This window comes from Cupressus sempervirens, chromosome 8, assembly GCF_028749045.1.
Source record: "Cupressus sempervirens isolate cs-2001-9-10 chromosome 8, ASM2874904v1, whole genome shotgun sequence".
NCBI lineage: Eukaryota > Viridiplantae > Streptophyta > Pinopsida > Cupressales > Cupressaceae > Cupressus > Cupressus sempervirens.
In genome coordinates this window covers 658,921,615-658,938,012 of record NC_143125.1, presented here as the reverse complement: position 1 = coordinate 658,938,012, position 16,398 = coordinate 658,921,615, and the positions used below count along the sequence as shown (strand labels likewise).

Genomic DNA, 16,398 nt, shown 5'->3' with positions numbered 1-16,398 from the left:
GACTCTGAACTAAGGAAAAATTTCTAAATGTAAATAATTGTACAATAACTATTCAAGTAATTGATATATTACTCACAGATATTAAACTAGTGAGTAATGTGACACGATGACTTCCGCATCACCCTGTAGATGTTCTTTCGAGAGGTGCATAAAAATTGTGGATAAGACATTGTTATTTGACTAGTGGTCCAGTAGATTCTAGATGCTTCTACGCTTCTTCACGCCACAGTTTCTGACGGTTTAGTCAATTTTTAGGGCATTTATGTGCCCAAAGAAATGTAATAGCACAATAACATTTTCAAGGCCCCATTGCTAGTGAGATCCAAAATGACCCAGTTAGCATAGAGGGAAATCCCCTATTCGCGAGTGGAAAGAAGTCCAAGAGCATAGGAGTCTTTAGGTAGACATAAAAGTCCCAGGCAGCTCCATGAAACTCATGATGCACAAAACTAGAGGTCCAAATGAAATCCCTTAGGAGGCATTCAAGTTTGAGGTATGGAGCTCTGGAAGGAGCAAAACATGATAAATAATAGACATGTGTACCAGCCAAAACTTTAGAATAAATCTGAAATTTTCTTGCAAGAGAGGGAGGTTTGGTAATCCAATAGTCCAATTTCTCCTCAATTTGTGCCAAGCAAACATTCCACAACTCCACAGGGGAAGCTTAAAAAGAGAAAGGAATGCCGAAAAATTGAAAGATTTTGCCATGCTAAACTCATTTCCACCCATAACCCTACAACTATTGAGGGCCTGACAAGAAGGATTGTCTATAGCAAAGGGTCTTGTTCAATTAAATAGTAGACCTAAAGGAAAGGCAAAAATTATTGAAGTATTGTAAAGCGTTGGTAATATTATCTTCATCCTCCAGGAGGGTGAGAAAGGAGTCATCTGCAAAATGGGCATTCACAAGCTACATAGAGGAATTTGGGAGAGTTATGCCACACACAAGACCCCGAGAGATAGTGTTGGCAAGAAGATACGCTAACCCTTCGGTCGCCAAAACATAAATAGAACGCCCTAAAGGAAAACCTCAATGGATAGATTTGTAGATCTTGAAAGCTTCATATTGCTGGCCATTTATGGTAATACAAGTAGAGGCATCACCAAAAAGCATCTAAACTGATTACAGAAAGACTGTGCCAAACCCCAAGGCTTGAAGCATGGCCAAAATGAAGGGCCATTCAATCCAATCATAGGCTTTGGAAAAATCAATCTTAAGAAACAAGGCCTATAGTTTGGACAAATGAGCCTACTCCATACCTTCCCAAACAACAATAATATTATCTAGAATTTATCATTATTTAATGGAACTAATTTGTTGAAGATGAACAATCTATGGGAGCAGATGCTAGATTTAAAGGGAGAGAGCATTGGCAATGACCTTTTTAGAGACATTCAACAAAGTGATGGGCCTACAATTGCATATGTCTTCATGATCACTAGCTTTAGATATGAATTTGATATTACCCATATTAATAATGTTGCCTAGGGAATGAGAATTGTATGCTTCTTCATATATACCTGATGCATATTAGGAAAAATGTTATCCGATAGAGCTTTGTAAAATTCACATGGGAAACCATCACATAGAGCTTTTTAGGGTTTTTTTCCTACTATATCCTCTCACACAACTGCCTCAAGGTCTCCATCATCACTCTCCATAGACTACACATCTTAACCAGAGAAAAAATCCTAGTCATACAAAGCCATCGTCCTCAAAACCAAATTGTACAGATAGAGGCAATAGAAAAAGGTATGAGCTTGAAGCATGATCACTTATAAAGTGGTGAAAATACACATTCCAAAATGATAAAGAAAGAAGGTAACATTTAATGAACGTTAATTATAAATATTTTGAATTATTTGATGATATATAATCTAATGAATACATCTGTGCAGTTTTAATTAAGAAATAAAAGCTCAAATTTATTTTAAATAAATTGAAAGCATGCATTGACCTTGTTATAAATGTTCAAATTTTATATTCTCATTCAATTAGTATGTGATAAATTTAATTTTTAATTTTCAAAATAATAGAATTATCTGAAACATACATAAAATATAAGTAAATTCTAAGTCTTCCTTTATGAATTTTATTTTAACTATTTTGTACATCATTTCTATTTTGTGTTTATGTTTGTTAAATGGGTGTAAATTATTATTCATTCATGGGAGCTTAAGAAAATTCAATTTTAGGGAGCAATAGTTGAATAGATATATGACTTGCTTATTTAGCCATTCCAAATTCACAAGTCAAATTTTCTCACAAGAGGACACAAATGGGAATTTTTTAGTAATATTTTTTAAACATCTATTATTTCATTTCAAAAAAATCATTTTCATTCTAATATTTTCTTAAAAAATTATTTTATTAATTTATTAATTTCACAAGAAATATTGACTTTATTTAAATAAAAATTAATTAATAACTAAATAAATAATAGATTAATAACAATTGACAATCTAATTAAAAAATATATATTTTAAAAAAATATAATATTTTATCATTGACAAGCTCAAAGGAACGAACTCCATCTTGCCAAGAGCTCTTCTTATTGAATGATCTAGACAATGTTAGATAAATTTTATTTTCAAATAAATATAATTATGTTTAATTTCTTATCATGTTAATAGATGTGTGGGGAGAAAGAGAAGGAAGAGAGATGACTTTATATTAGTGAAAGTGCTCATATATTACATCATTCATAATCCTTCATTATAACTATCATATTCTAGCTTAAAGGATGGTGTTGATGCGGATACTATTTATTTTTATTAATGTTTAATAACCATCAATATTGAACTTGAGTGTTGTGTACATTCTAAGTAGGTGATGTTATATACTTCAACTTGTTTGTCAAAATTTACATGCACATGTACTATAATTTTTTTAGTATAATTAAAAAATTTTGATGCTTCAACTTCTAGAAAACTTAAACCTCACAATAAAATAATTTTACTTAATTAAAAAAAGTCCGTTTTAGATATTATCAGTCTTTTAATTATAAGGGTCCAACACATTATGCACTCTCTTTTATGTAATTCATAACAGATTAAATTAGTAAATATCAATATATTTCTAGATTCGATTGGGTGTTCTGTTAGAATCCAATAAACACATACAATTGAATGGAAAAATATATTGATATTTACTAATAGCTTGTGAAAATTTGATACTATTAAGTTAAGTTAGAATATCCTTATTATGATCCATGATTGTATGTTATGGCGATTGATCCATCCATTTTCTCCAAATTCACTCGACCTTATGAACTTTTTTTTTTCTCAACACCCTCCATCCTCAATCATATGGAATCTACTTTTGCTTTGTTCCTATCATACAAGCTAACTTTCTCTTTATTTTCTAAGTTCAACATGGAGAATATGTATGACATATATGTTGTATATAAATACTAATATAAATACATTTAATGCAATTCATTTTCTCATTTGATATGATTATGCCCTCAAAAACCATCATTTACATTTAGCATTTGAATTGATATAATAGAATAAATCTAAAATTGAATAATCATCCTAGAAACATTTCCATAAGAATGAAGCTCTTGATTGTTCATCAAGAGAACATGCATTTGTATTGAGGAAAATAATAATAGGTCGTGGCTATCCTCCTTACAAACTATATATTTGACCAAGTTTCAGAAAATTGAAAACATCATGGATTTTCCAAAAAATTCAGCATTTGATCTTCTTGATCTGCATAGTTTGTAGCCAAAAAAAAAATATATATTTGAGAAAAAATTACTATAAATTTGTGAATCTTGAAAGGAAAAGTTTGGCTTCATTTTTTCTTTAATAAATTTTTTCTGGAGATCAGCCTATCGCATAATAATATAATATATTGAATACAATTTAATGTACATACATTTAAAAATTGAATAATGATGAAAGCAGTTTGAAAATAGAGCTCCCTTTATGCTACGTATTCTGTTGCCTTTCATTTAGTTTTACAAATCCTGTACATACAGATGGAATATTCTTGAGCAGCATATCCTCATCTCTCCACATATATAGCAACAAAATGAGAAAAAATAAACATTAGACTTTAAGAGTATTGATTACACTTAATACGAAATACAAGAAAAAAATCAAACATCTAAACATTATCTTATCAGAGTTTAACTATGTAATTGATAAGAAATGAATAATTAGGGATTGATGCTCAATCCTTGCTATGAAGGATTGGACTGAGATGCCATGAAGCACCAAAGAGTGTTTCCTTTGACTTTCGAAGCTGCTTTGAGGTGAATCTAATGGATTTTCCAAAAAATTCAGCATTTAATCTGCATAGTTTGTAGCCAAAAATTAAAAAAAATTGAGAACAAATTACTATAAATTTGTGAATCTTGAAAGGAAATTTTTGACTTTATTTTTTCTTTAATAAATTTTGTTTGGAGATCAACCTATCGCATAATAATATAATATATTGAATACAATTTAATGTACATACATTTAAAAATTGAATAATGATGAAAGCAGTTTTAAAATAGAGCTCCCTTTATGCTGAGTATTCTGCAGCCTTTCATTTAGTTTTACAAATCCTGTAAATACAGATGGAATCTTCTTGAGCAGCATATCCTCATCTCTCCACACATATAACAACAAAATGCGAAAAAATAAACATTAGACTTTAAGAGTTTTGATTACACTTAATACGAAATACAAGAAAAAAATCAAACATCTAAACATTATCTTATAAGAGTTTAACTATGTAATTGATAAGAAATGAATAATTAGGGACTGATGCTCAATCCTTGCTATGAAGGATTGGACTGAGATGCCATGAAGCACGAAAGAGTGTTTCCTTTGACTTCCAAAGCTGCTTTGAGGTGAATCTACCCTTCTCTTTAAGTCATTGAAAGGCATCCCCAAAAACTCCTTTTGTATATAAAAAATGTTCAGGTTGTACACCATAGAAAATGGGAATAATCTAAGCACAAGTTTTGGATTTCATAAATGCCAGCTCTCGCAAGCACCACTTTGATTCTGCATAGTTCATTGAAAATATGGTTATATGAACCTTTCCTCTTTTCATTACTGTTTCTAGTACACCGAGCACGTTATCTCCCGATATAATGTGAAACTTTGAAATGTATTTTCTTTCAATTGCGAAACTTTTTTGAGTTGTATTTGCCTTCTCTTTTGTATCGCTCAAATGCGTCAAAATAGTCTCCTTTCAAATATGGTACATCTTCAGGCTTCACTTGGTAGAAGATGGGAACAATTCTACTGATTTTCCTTCTTTTGTGTATGAATGCCAGCTCTTCCAAATAGCAGCTGGATTGAGCATGCTCTTTTGAAAATATGACGAAATGCAAGGAAGCACAATCAATTGTTGTTTTTACTTGTTGATCCTCGAATTGACGCTCTTCTGAATTCAGAAAAACCTTCAGTTTCATGGTTGCATATTTAAGCTTTTCAGAGATCATGATTCTAGCTAGCATATGTTTGGCATGACTAATAAATACATCGGATGGTGCAGATTCTGCAACAAGCGAAAAACTACTACTAGTGTTGGAAGATGATGCTATGAAATTGGATTTGACAGTACAAAACAACAAAAGGGAAAAAGATGTAAATCTAAAAGAATAAAGGGATTCTTGTTATTCATCAGGCAAAGAGAAATCCAAAACATACAAAAAGCTTAGAGGTGCAGGTAGCGCAACGGAGAAATGTGAAGGAAGCCAGGCAGAACTAACAAAGAAGCTTGAAGGGATACGATGTAATTAAATAAGAACAATAAAAGTGGCTCATTGCAGACAAAAGAGAAAGGAAGTTAGCACACAAGAACTTTCAATCAATCTTTTTGAAATTGTCTCTTTTCGGATCACTTTTCGTGAAGCGAAGAAATGATAGTGATCCAAGACAAAGAGTGGCTGAAACCATTCCTTCCTGACCGGACTTTGCATAAGTAACAGCGCGGAAGACCCGCAGAAGTATCATCCGGTAAGAACTTCTAAACACATATACTTCCAGCCGATAATCTAGAATTGCCAACCATCTAGAACTCTGTGCCAAATCCACTTTCTTCATATATATATGTATATATGTATATATATATATATATATATGTATATATATATATATATATACATATATACATATATATATATATGTATATATATATATATATGTATATATATATATATATATATATGTATATATATATGTATATATATATATATATATATATATTCATATATATATATATATATACATATATATATACATATATATATACATATATATATATATATATACATATACATATATATATATATATATACATTTATATATATATATATATATATACATATATATATATATATATACATATATATATATATATATGTATATATATATATATATATGTATATAGATATATATATTATTGTCTAGAAAGGGTTTTTAATTCGAAGGCTTCCAGCTGTAGAACTGCAGACCACCTAGAACTCTTTATATATATAGTTCATTTTTTTGAGTGGTTGTATTGTTTCATATATTCAACTGTCATATTTTGTACATGAAACTTTCAGCAATGTACCTTAGTGTGCAATGGGTACATGTGTAGATATGAGAACTCAATTAAACAAATTTTTTACCTTACTTTTGTATATATACATGCAATATATTTAAATTTGTACATTTTCATATTTCTTTCTCCTACATCTTCCTCTATCTCATTAACTCTCCATCACTATCCATCCCTTATCTCTTCATCTCGACCTCCTTAAATATCACTTTCTATCTTTATCTTTACATCACTCCCTATCTCAATGTGCCTTCTTTATATATTTATATCTTCCATTCCTCTTTCTCTAAATTCCCCTCCCTCTCCTATCCTCTCCATGTCCCTCTTCTTTATCTTAGCATCTCTCCTCCTCTCGATCATCATCCCTTTGGCCCCTTCGGCAATATTGTAGTTTTTGTCAACACGAACTCAAGTTTAGGAAGATGTATCATTTGATGCCAAGGTCAAAGCTTAGATTCGTATAACCTTTCGGGCTAACTTTGTAGATAATAGTAATTGGATAATAAATAATACTAAATAAATAATAAATAATCTAGGCTTAGAACTCAACAATTATTAACATGTCCAACTCAATTAAAAAATAAAACAATCAGCAACCAAGAAAGCTAAAAAATGATCAACTATTAGTAAATGAACATGCATTATCTACACGTCATCATTTTCTTGAATTTTTAAAAATAATAATTAAAAAGTATCTATGAAAAAACTAGTAGTAGGGGGTCTCCTCTCTTCTCCTACTTAAGGTGCCCACTTCAAGGTTGCTTAGGAATTATGCAACGATGTCGTCTACCCAGCCCCATCGTTGAGGATGGGTTGGATGTGCGCCCCTCCATACCATGCCATGCAATTGCATCTGCGGGCCCCCTGTTGCACTTTCTATAAGCAAGTGGCTATTAGACAGTAAAGGCATGAAGAGATGTGTGGGATGTTTTTTCAAATAAAGGTTCAAAATAGTGAATATTTTGTATATGTGCATGTGATTAGTTATAAATTTTAAATTTTTAGTTTTAATATTTATTATTTTATTATTTTATCGAACTAATAATGTTTATTATGTATATTTATTATTATTTTATATTGTTTAAGTTTAATATATATCATTAAGATATTCAATATATAAGTAGATTTATTTGTTTAATACATATTATCATTTACATAATAAATCTATATTTTAATTTTCATGTTAATTTAATTTAATTTTTATTAATGCTAGTAAGTTCAAATGAATACGTATTAGTTTAAAATAATTTGACATAACTATAATATACAATATTAATTAGATAATAAGTTTTCAAATTAATCTAGTTAAAAATAAAAGTTTGCACTTGGTAAAATTTGAAAAAAAATATCATAAATTAAATAAAAATATAATTAAGTGTCTATGGTGAGAAATCTAATTAAAAAAAAACTAAGTGGACCTAAAATAAATTTTTTAGTGTTAATCATAAAATTTATCATTTATTTTCCTTTAACAAAGATTTTTTAAATGAAGTGATATAAATGAAGTAATATAATGAAGTGATAATAGAGTGATAGATGATGTCGCTCTATCCATAACCGTGGGGCTGGATAGATGACATCACTCATCCATGGCATGGCATGGCAACTGTCGGCCCCATCATCCAAGTGCATTTGCATTGGAAGCACAAACATTTACTTATTTATTCATAGTGCTTGTTTTTATGTTTGATTCAATTTTGGTTAAGTTAAATTTATTATAGTTTGATTTATTAATAGCTAGATTTATTTTTAGTTAGAGTTATTAATATTTTAAATTAAATAGTGTTTAATAATACTATATTTAAAAGTTACATTTACATTTTAACTCTACATAAATAAATTATATTTTTAGTTACTATAAATATTTTTTTTTTAGTATATCATAATAAAAATTAAGTTAGATTTATAGTTAAACTTATATAGATTTTTTTAGTATATATATATATATATATATAAAATCTCGATTTACTAATTAATATTTTTAAAATTATTTAAAGTATAAAAGATTAAAATATTAATATATAAATTAATTTAGTAAAAACAAAAATGCTTATATTAATAAATTTTTTAAAAATATATCATAATAAAATATTTATCTAATTAGATGTATGTAGACTTTCATTTTATACTAAACTAATTCAAAATCTTATTATCTTATTGTTTTTTATATATGTATTATTATTTATAACTTAAAGTGTTGTTTAGAATTGAATGTTAAATATTAAATTTTGTCAAATGATATTTCCTTCAATTTTTATGTTAAATATTATTTTCCTTATTAAATTTGTAAAATTCGCACTTAGTAAAATTCGAAAAAAAATATCATAACTTAAATAAAAATATAACTAAGTGTCAATGCTGAGAAATCTAATTAAAAAAAAAACTAAATGGACCTAAAATAATTTTTCTAGTGTTAATCATAAAATTTATCATTTATTTTCCTTTAACAAAGATTTTTTAAATGAAGTGATATAAATGAAGTAATATAATGAAGCGATAATAGAGTGATAGATGATGTCGCTCTATCCATAACCGTGGGGCTGGATAGATGACGTCACTCATCCATGGCATGGCATGGCAACTGTCGGCCCCGTCGTCCAAGTGCATTTGCATTGGAAGCACAAACATTTATTTATTTATTCATAGTGCTTGTTTTTATGTTTGATTCAATTTTAGTTAAGTTAAATTTATTAATAGATCAATTTATTAATAGCTAGATTTATTTTTAGTTAGAGTTGTTAATATTTTCAATTAAATAGTGTTTAATAATACTATATTTAAAAGTTACATTTACATTTTAACTCTACATAAATATATTATATTTTTAGTTACTATAAATAAGATTTTTTTAAGTATATCATAATAAAAATAGTTAGAGTTATTAATATTTTTTCTATTAGATATAAGAGTTACAAAAAGGAGCAGAACCAAAATGGTCACCACGAGAGAAAACAAGGAGGCCAAGCCTCACCACAGAGAATCAGAGACTGCTGTACATCAAGTCAGAAAAACAAGAGAAGAGAAGAGGAATAGTCTAGCTAAGAACATCATAGGGCGTATCCACCCACGTTGTCCAACCTAAGGGGCCCTCCATTCAAACAATTCTTTTGTGCTCTTGAATTTGAATTGGCATGAATAATTCCTCTTTTTCAGCATGCCTCTTCTCTTTGATCTCCCTGGTCAGCCTATTATAATCATGCACGAAAACTTGCAAGTCATCCAAAGTTCTATGCCATTGGTACCCATCATGCAGGAACCTTCTCAATTTCTCCTGCTTAATCAAAATGGTAGCTTGCACCTGCAAGTAGATTTTAAATTAAATAGTGTTTAATAATATTATATTTAAAAGTGACATTTTTTACTAATTAATATTTTTAAAATTATTAAAAGTATAAAAGCTTAAAATATTAATATATAAATTAATTTAGTAAAAAATAAAATGCTTATATTAATAAAAATTTAAAAAATATATCATAATTAAATATTTATCTAATTAGATGTATGTAGACTTTCATTTTTAACTAAATTAATTCAAAATCTTATTATCTTATTGTTTTTTATATATGTATTATTATTTATAAATTAAAGTGTTGTTTAGAATTGAATGTTAAATATTAAATTTTGTCAAATGATATTTCCTTCAATTTTTATGTTAAATATTATTTTTCTTATTAAATTTGTAACAAAATAATATTTTCTTGTGAAATATTAAATATTTATTTTATTTTTTAGATTTTAATAATGACTCTATTGAATTAGAATTTTAAAATTAATTAAATAATATATTTAATATCACTCTATAATTGTTTCATTATATTACTAACTCTATTATATTACTTCAGTTAAAAAATCTTTGTTAAAGGAAAATAAATGATAAATTTTATGATTAACACTAAAAAAATTATTTTAGGTCCATTTAGTTTTTTTTTTTTAATTATATTTTTCATCATTGACAATTAACTATATTTTTACTTAAGTTATGATAATTTTTTAAATTTTTTACTAAGTGCGAACTTTTATTTTTAACTAGATTAATCCGAAAACTTATTATCTAATTAATATTGTGTATCATAGTTATGTTGAATTATATTAAACTAATACGTATTCATTTAAATTTACTAACATTAATGAAAATTAAATTAAATTAACATGAAAATTAAAATATAGATTTATTATGTAAATAATATGTATTAAACAAATAAATCTACATATATATTGAATATTTTAATGATATATATTAAACTTAATCAATACACAATAATAAAAATATACATAATAAACATTATCAGTTCAATATAATAATAGAATAAAAATATTAAAGGTAGACATTTAAAATTTATAACTAATCACATACATATATACAAAATATTATTCAATATTTTGAAACTAAAAAGAGAATGAAATTCTCAACCATTATTTGAAAAAACATCCCACATGCCCACATCTCTTCATGCCTTTACCGTGTGACGGCCACTCACTTGAACAAAGTGCAAGTAGGGCCTGCGGATGATGCCATGGCATGGCATGGAGGGGCGCGCATCCAGCCCATCCCGAACGATCGAGCTGGGTAGAAAATGTCGAAATTGAGTTCTTTTTTTCCCTCTTCGATGAAATTTTTGATGTACCCAACGAATATGTAGTTATCTATAAAAGGTTGTCTATGAAGCAACGTATTTGCACTTGATTTGACTAAAGCGATTTGACTAAAGTTTAAAGATATTGAAATAATTATTTTCTTAAAATAAAAAAATACACAATCAGAATAATTTAGCAAACACGTTTTCATTTAGCCACATGGTAATTAGTTGTTTTCCCTAAATTCGGTGGAACAACAGGCAAGACACCAACAACTACGAAATGGGATTCCACAGATGAAAATTCTTCTATGCCTTCTGCTTTTGTTCAGAGATGCTTTCGAGTTTCTCTCGCGCGGTTTCCTTCCCAATTAAGGTTGGCAGGTGCGCAATTGGCGCATTCGACTCCACATTAGAACTAGAGCACTTCTTTCGCACATTTATTTTACCTCAACTTTTTTATTTGGTAAATCTTATGTCAACAAGAAGATGAACAACCCTTCTAGTTTTGTCCTTTAGTTCTGTTTCTGTTGTCTTGTTTCATCAAATCTGATTTCATGGCATCTACTTCCAGCACTAGCAGTGGCCAAGAGCTCGAAGAAATTGCCCCATCTACATTTAATTCTGGTGGATCCACAATATCAAAGTTGGAAGAAGGCCAAAGGAGTACGAAAAGTCAAATAAAACTTCAGCTGTCCTCAACTAGTCACTCTAACTCTTTTAGTCAGACAATGTCATGCTTCTTCGTTTCTTCGTTTCTTCTGCGGGGTTACCTCAGCGAGTACACGCAGTCTACGCATCTAGTCCAACATTAATTTCTCATTACCTATCCCTCTCCTACTCTTTTATATGCACTGCTCCTTTTCTCTTTGAACGCCCCTTTTTTCAACCTTTGTCATGTTCGCTTAAATCTAATTTCATGGCATCTTCTACTAACCTGCACAGTGGTGTTCCGTTAAATTGCCAACACGTTGAAGAATTTCCATCATCCACATCTGCTTCTTGTGCATCCACGATGCCTGTGAAAGATTTCTCGTGTTAAGATGTATTTATCAATCATTTTAAACATCCTCTGGGCGTAGCAATTTATAAAGAGCTTGACGCGTTGGGACTGAAGGTTTTTCTGAATTCGAAAAAGCTCGATTTGGGGGATGAAGAAGTAGAAACAGCTTTTAAGAGTGCCTAGCTTTACATTCCAATATTTTTAGAGGGCTATGCACAATCCAACCGGTGCTTAGAAGAGCTATCATCCATGCACAACACTGGTAAATTAGGCACTAAAATTGTTCCTATTTTCTGTTGTGGTAAGACTGATGATGTACGCTATGTAAAAGGAGGCTACACATTTGACCCAAACAAGCTTGAACGCGACTCTGAGAAACTGGAGGAGTGGAGGAAGGCGCTTTACAGCGTTTCACATTATGTAGGTCCGGTCGTTGAGAGCAAGGAGTAAGTACTAAGTACCCATCTCTCCACCAGATGCACTCAGCATTTACTTATCCATTCATTATTTTATCTTGAGGCTCATAGACTTTAGTTATTCATATAACTTGTGACGTTTACTGTGTTTTCTTCGCTGTCGAATGTGTCCAGGGACGAAGACATGCTGCTGAAGACAATTACAAAGTGGGTAGCGAAAGAGGGAAAAATGTGTAAAGAATTTGTAGGACCAGCTAAGACTAGTTCAAGCATCCAGCAACAGGGAGAAGAATTTGCAGCAACTACATCTACTTCAGGTGGATCGATAATGCTTGTGAGAAAGGTTAAGTATGATGTATTTATTAACCATCGGGGTCCTGATGTCAAACGTACACTCGCCACAGCTATCTATAAAATGCTCACAGGAATGGGACTGAAGGTTTTTCTGGATTCAAAAGAGCTTAAGTGGGGGGGTCACTTTCCTAGTGTACTAGAACAAGTAATAAAGAGTACCTAGCTTAACGTAGCTATATTTTCTAAGGACTATCCAACGTCCAAGTGGTGTTTGCGAGAGCTTTCGTTGATTAGCGGAAGAGAAGGCAGTAAGTTTGTTCCCATTTATTACCATGTCTTTTCGTATGAATTAAGATATATTGGAAAGGGAAGCTATGGTAAGGCATTTGGGCGGCACCAAGACAAGGGTAGATATAACCTAGAGAAGCTGGAGGAGTAGAAGGAAGCACTTTGCCATGCTTCGTTTTGTGCGGGTCATATCATCAATACCAAAGAGTAAGTACCGATTACTCCAATCATGACAATTAACCCAAGTTCTTGTTGATAAATTCTTTGCATGTTTCCTTCCTCATTTTCATCCTCACGGACTTTTTAAATCGATATTTTCAAATCTGAAGTTTATTATGTTTCCTTTGCTGTTGGATATCTCAGTGACAAGGACATGCTCCTGAAGAAGATGACGGATTTGGTAACGAAGGAAGGTAAAGAGGCTCAAGAATTAAAATTAGGTAACACTCATCCAATCATTCACCGACGAGGTAAATTGGCATTTCTTTGTGGTAAAATATACGCAAGGCCTACGAGAGATGTCCATTACGACATACACATTAATCATCGCGGTCCTGATGTTAAGCGTTCATTGGCCCTAACTATCCATAACAAGCTTAAGGACATTGGACTGAAGGTGTTTCTAGATTCAGAAGAGGTTAGATTGGGGGATCACATCGCTGGTGTAATAGAAGAAGCAATAAGTAGTGCTAAGATTCATATTGCTATATTTTCCATGAACTATGCAGAATCCCCTTGGTGTTTGTCAGAGCTGACACTTATGCTACAGACAGGCACTAGAATTGTTCCTATTGACCCTGTGGATGTTCGATATGCTAAAGGGGTCTATGCTCATGCATTTGATATGCATGTAGAGATGGGAAGATATGCCTCGAAAAAGATTTTGGAGTGGAAGAAGGCGCTTTACAATGTGTCATTTAATGTAGGCCACATCGTTAAGAGCAAGGACTGAGTACTAATTGCTTGACCTTTTATTTATCAATGCATCTTCTGCAATTTTCTTTTATATTTTATCAGAATAAAGTCAACTATTACAGCCTGATTCTTATTCAATGTTGTGTTTGCATTTATATCAACGAAAACACAGTGCTCGAGCATATCGCTCATCGTGTGGGGACAGAGGTTAGAGAAGTACCACCGGTGGTCGCAGAATGTCCATTAAGCGACATAGATGGAGTTGTATAGGACTCTGAATTGAGGACAAAATTCTAAATGTAAATAATTGTACAATAACTATTCAAGTAATTGATATATTCCACACAGATATTAAAGTAGTGAGTAATGTGACACGATGACTTCCGCGTCACCCTGTAGATGTTCTTTCGAGAGGTGCATAAAAATTGTGGATAAGACATTGTTATTTGACTAGTGGTCCAGTAGATTTTGGATGCTCCTACGCTTCTTCAAGCCACGGTTTCTGACGGTTTAGTCAATTGTCAAGGCATTTTTGTGCCCAAAGAAATGTAATAGCATAATAAGATTTTCAAGGCCCCATTGCTAGTGAGATCCCAAATGACCCAGTTAGCATAGAGGGAAATCCCCTATTTGCGAGTGGAAAGCAGTCCAAGAGCATAGGAGTCTTTAGGTAGACATAAAAGTCCTAGGCAGCTCCATGAAACTCACAATGCACAACATCAGATCATGGAGGGAATACATATATACAATAGATACAATAACTATACAAAGATAATCATAAACAAGAACATTAGATTCGTTAGCTAGGGAAACCCTTGATCAGAGGGGAAGCCCTGGTGGGGATGATGCCAGCAAGATGATGTACTAATATAAAAGTTCCTTATGAAAGGATGGCCCCTATTAGGAGTCAATGGAATACAATCAATACATATGAGCCCCTGCTAGGAGATAAAATCCAAACAATAGTATCTACTTTGCAGGAACAATGTTTGAAATCTACCTTCAGCAAATGCTTCATAAATCTATCCATTCTTTATATTTCCATACATTCTCTTAATTGTAGCATCTAGAAATATTCTAGAGTATAATTCCAAGTTTTCACAAGCTGATCTTCAATCCTTGAATCGGGAAAAGCCTATCTTTGTGTTTTTTTATGTCAATCTTCATAGAATAACATGTATGTTGACATCAATGACAAACTCTATAATCAATGTAACACCCAACTATTGAATCATGTCTCCAACACTATTAGGATAATCCCCGACATGAATACGTTTAGTATTCATGCTAATGATATCCCCTTTTGGCATTGATGACAACATAGATGAAAAACATTTAAGTTCCAGGAATACTAAATATATCTTTTGTATAAGCTCCCCGATTTATGCTACACATGAATGTAACCATAAAACAACCAATATTCACAAGGAAGGTGCTAATCTCTTCCACACATCAACATAATTTAAATTCTCTTCATCCATTAAATCCTCTTCATCAAGAACATCATCTCTGCCAAACATGTATAAAGGATGTTTTTCATGTGTATATCTCTCCCATGGAAATCAAAGACAAATATATCATTATGTCAATTCTCTAAGTATGATTTATAATAAGCTCATGTGTCCAAAGACATTGTTGAATACTAGTGCCAAGAGTCTTTCATGACTCGACTCAAACACAAAAATTCCCCCATAGAGGAAGCATCAAGCATTCAGTCCAAATAAAGAAATAATATAATGCTGCCACTAGATTGATGTAATCTCTACATCATCTAGTCAAAAGTAGGAAGGGTCATGACCCCAAGAATACCTCTCAAGTACTCAAATATGTCCTTAGTCAAAGGTTTTGGAAAGATGTATGTTATTTGCTCCTTTTTGCTAGCATACTCCAATCTGATCTCTTTCCCTACAACATTTTCTTTCAAAAAATGTTAATTAATATATGCTTTGTCTTTGAATGTAAAACTAAATTCTTTGACATACTCACTATACTTGTATTATCACAATGTATAATAACAGGTTCTGTAAACTCATTCTCAATGCCTTTTAACATTTTCTTCATCCAAATAATTTCATTACAATCATCTATTGCTGCTATATACTTTGTTTCTATCATACTTTATGAAATGCATTCTTTTTTCTTAATTAGTAAAGAAACCATTCTTCTTCCCAAGAAGAGTGCTCCACCATTGGTGCCCTTTCTGACATCTAAACTTCCTTCCCAATCCATATTAGTGTATGCATATAGAGTAAAATCATTTGATCTATCATACCATAATCCATAATTAGGTGTGTCTCAAATATCTAAAAAAATTTAAAATTGGTTGCATAATGTGTCTCTTTAGGATCTTCTTGG

General features: G+C 30.9%; 1 protein-coding gene across 1 annotated transcript; it reads right to left on the bottom strand.

Annotated features, from left to right (window-relative positions):
• Positions 1 to 5,123: 5,123 nt before the first annotated feature.
• LOC149544171 (protein PHLOEM PROTEIN 2-LIKE A6-like) lies at positions 5,124 to 5,964 on the bottom strand. The gene is made up of 2 exons (XM_089795924.1): positions 5,853 to 5,964; positions 5,124 to 5,506 (listed from the first exon to the last, which is right to left on the bottom strand). The coding sequence occupies exons 1-2, from the start codon at positions 5,962 to 5,964 to the stop codon at positions 5,124 to 5,126; spliced, it is 495 nt and encodes a 164-aa protein (XP_089652050.1).
• Positions 5,965 to 16,398: the final 10,434 nt, after the last annotated feature.